Source organism: Silene latifolia, chromosome X, assembly GCF_048544455.1.
Source record: "Silene latifolia isolate original U9 population chromosome X, ASM4854445v1, whole genome shotgun sequence".
Lineage (NCBI taxonomy): Eukaryota > Viridiplantae > Streptophyta > Magnoliopsida > Caryophyllales > Caryophyllaceae > Silene > Silene latifolia.
Window position 1 is genome coordinate 7,093,526 of NC_133537.1, and position 3,027 is coordinate 7,096,552.

The 3,027-nt window shown below is 37.0% G+C and overlaps 1 protein-coding gene across 1 annotated transcript; it reads left to right on the forward strand.

The window, feature by feature from the left end:
- The first annotated feature begins 2,072 nt into the window (after positions 1 to 2,072).
- Positions 2,073 to 2,600, forward strand: LOC141623485 (UDP-glycosyltransferase 73B1-like). Its single transcript, XM_074439588.1, has one exon. The coding sequence runs from the start codon at positions 2,073 to 2,075 to the stop codon at positions 2,598 to 2,600; it is 528 nt and encodes a 175-aa protein (XP_074295689.1).
- Positions 2,601 to 3,027: the final 427 nt, after the last annotated feature.

Consider the following 3,027-nt stretch of genomic DNA (forward strand, 5'->3'; position numbering starts at 1 on the left):
GGCACAAGATTTTTAGGAGATGATTAAAGAATGAATAAAGGAAGATGGTGGATTTTGTGGATTGGAGAGAGAAATGAATAATTACGAATTAAATAAGTAATTGTGAGTTAGGTGAGGTTTAGTGATAAGAGAAATGGATGAATAAAATAAGTGAGAAATTGTTACTTAATATACCTAATAAAACACATTTTTTACAAATTAGTACCTAATATAAAAAAAATTTAAAACTTAATACCTATAAAGTAGTGATAAGAGTTGTATTTCGGTATCATAAACAAAGACGGTCTTTAATTAACATGGACAAATTTAGAAAGCATCCACTAATTCCGATAATCTTCAACAAAACCTGTATTTAAATTTGCTAAAATTGTAAGAACCAGTTTTTTTTTTAAAAAAAAAAAAAAAAAAAAAAAGTGGAAACCGTATTAGGATAATAAGTCCAATATTAGGCCCATTAGGGCGGCCACCGTCTAGGGTTTACAGTATCGTCATCTATTATATATATCGTCTATGTATTGTCATCAAATCACATCATTCAATAATACAGTTATCATTTATGAATTCCTTCCTCCTCTATAATCTTAACATGGTATCAGAGCCTCTTTCTTGAGGACTCTAAAATTGCTTCCGCTTTCTGCCGGTGGGCGAAATTATATAGCGCTCACCGGCGTGATTTTCGTTATCAATTTCTAAAAAAAAAAAAAAAAAAAAAGGGTAGAAATTTATTCGTCCAAATGTCCAATGATTGGTGTAATGGCAATTTGATAACATCATTGAAGTTATCAATGAAGGTGCTATTTATTTCTTGCCGTTCCAACATTCAAACGGATGTTTTCGGTAGATCGATATTTGTCATATTCCCACGGACTTCTTTTGCCAAAATATTTAAAAAAAAAAAAGAAAGAAGCAATCTCTTCCTTTTCTTTTGAAATTTGATTTAAATTCTCTTCTTCAAGGTGGTATTTAAATTGATATATTTGGAGTTCGAAAAGATCAACGTTCTCCAAATTTTGAAATTAACGGATAATTTCTGTTTTATTGATATTTGTCAGGTTCGATTAGGGTTCCTGCAAATTAACTCATTTTCGACAAGTCCGAAAAAATTAACGTTCTTGTTCGAAGAAATTTCTAACGAGTCTTAATACTCGTTTATCTTACCAACCTTGCGAAGAAATTAATGAAGATGGAAAAGAGATGAAGATTTTGATTTTCTTGTCTATTCACGAAGATGAAGAATAGAGGACGATTTCTTTTTATATTTTCTTTGTATTTCTCCAATCGTAAAGTTCGTTCCATATACTGCATTTACGATTGCGGGAGGGTATTAGGATAATAAGTCCAATATTAGGCCCATTAGGGCGGCCACCGTCTAGGGTTTACAGTATCGTCATCTATTATATATATCGTCTATGTATTGTCATCAAATCACATCATTCAATAATACAGTTATCATTTATGAATTCCTTCCTCCTCTATAATCTTAACATGGTATCAGAGCCCAAGGCAAAAAAAAAGACCTGGGTCTCGTGTTTAAAACTGAGCCTTTATGTGCACCGATCCGCCGTGAGGATGTCCAGTCCCTCCGGTTTCAGCATGAGGAAGTCCAGTCCCTCGGGTCGAGTGAGCACTGTGGACGGCCTGTGGAGGATGTCCAGTCCCTCCGCACCGATCTTTAAGTGGGCTCACAAGTGAGGGGGTGTGTTGGAGTATAAATCCACTTGTGAGTCCCACATCGGTGAAAAAGAGAGAGATTGTCTATCTTATAAGGCCTAGGGGTGTTTCTCCCATTGCCAATTGGTTTTGGGAGATAAGAGCATTCTTGGGCTTGTGAGTTAGACTTCTCTCCTCCACCGCGGGTAAGGCCAGACCCATCTCGTATTACTGGAACATTTCAACAATCATGTAGCACTGTAGTAGTGTACTCCTTTAAAGAGTTGATCATATTATCCAACTTCACAGAAGATGAACCATCTTTCTTTACAGCATTTCTTGCCATTAAACCTATTTCTTCAGCCCGTTTTTGAGCTAGTCTTCCACTCTCTCCACTCATTAACTCCGTCACTCCGCTACTAATGGCATTACACGAGATTGCGCAGGGACTAGACTCGGCTGGTCACCCGTTCATCTGGGTCGTTCGCTCGATTAGTTGGACACCACCGGAGGGATGGGAGGAAAGGGTGAAAGGTAGAGGGTTAGTGATAAGGGAATGGGTGGATCAAAGGAGTATATTAGCCCATCCAGCAATCGGAGGGTATTTAAGTCATTGTGGTTGGAACTCGGTTCTAGAGAGCTTGTCTATGGGCGTACCCATATTGACTTGGCCAATTGGCGCGGAACAACCCCTAAATGCCAAATTAGTGGTGAATGTCTTGAAGGCAGGGTTAGCCATGGATTCGACACTCGACGAGGTACGAGAGGAGGGTGTGGTATATGGGTGTAATGCCATTAGTAGTGGAGTGAAGGAGTTGATGGGTGAAGAGAGTGGAAGATTAGCTCGAAAAAGAGCGAAAGAGATAGGATTAATGGCAAGAAATGTTGTAGAGAAGGATGGCTCATCTTCTAAGAAGTTAGATGAGCTGATAAATTCCTTAAGAATTTAATCGTCTTAACGATTTTTCGACATGTTTTTCTGATTCTTACATTTTCCGCAAATTTAATCTAGTGATTTTCGAAATTAGTGGACGCTTTCTTTATTTATCGATGTTAATTAGAGACTTTCTCTATCCATGATCTCGGAATTTTCATCCGACTAAATATAAAAAAAATGAAATTAATTAAACCAAATATCCCAAATTTTCCATTGTTTACTTCCTCTAGGGTTAAGTCCATAGCTATAACTTGACAACCAACATATTATGCAATGGTGGATGACTAAAGGAGACAAAGAATGTTAACGTGATAATAGCCAAACAGGTCCAAGTTCGAATTTTCCTTCACATATGTTGATCTTGCGCTTCATTTCCCAATTAAAAAATAAATTACATGATTTCGATTTGTGAGTGAGGAGAATACATACATTTTTATTGG

Excerpts from the sequence above, each read along its gene's own strand:
- LOC141623485 (XM_074439588.1), top strand. The coding sequence starts at position 2,073 with ATGGCATTACACGAGATTGCGCAGGGACTAGACTCGGCTGGTCACCCG.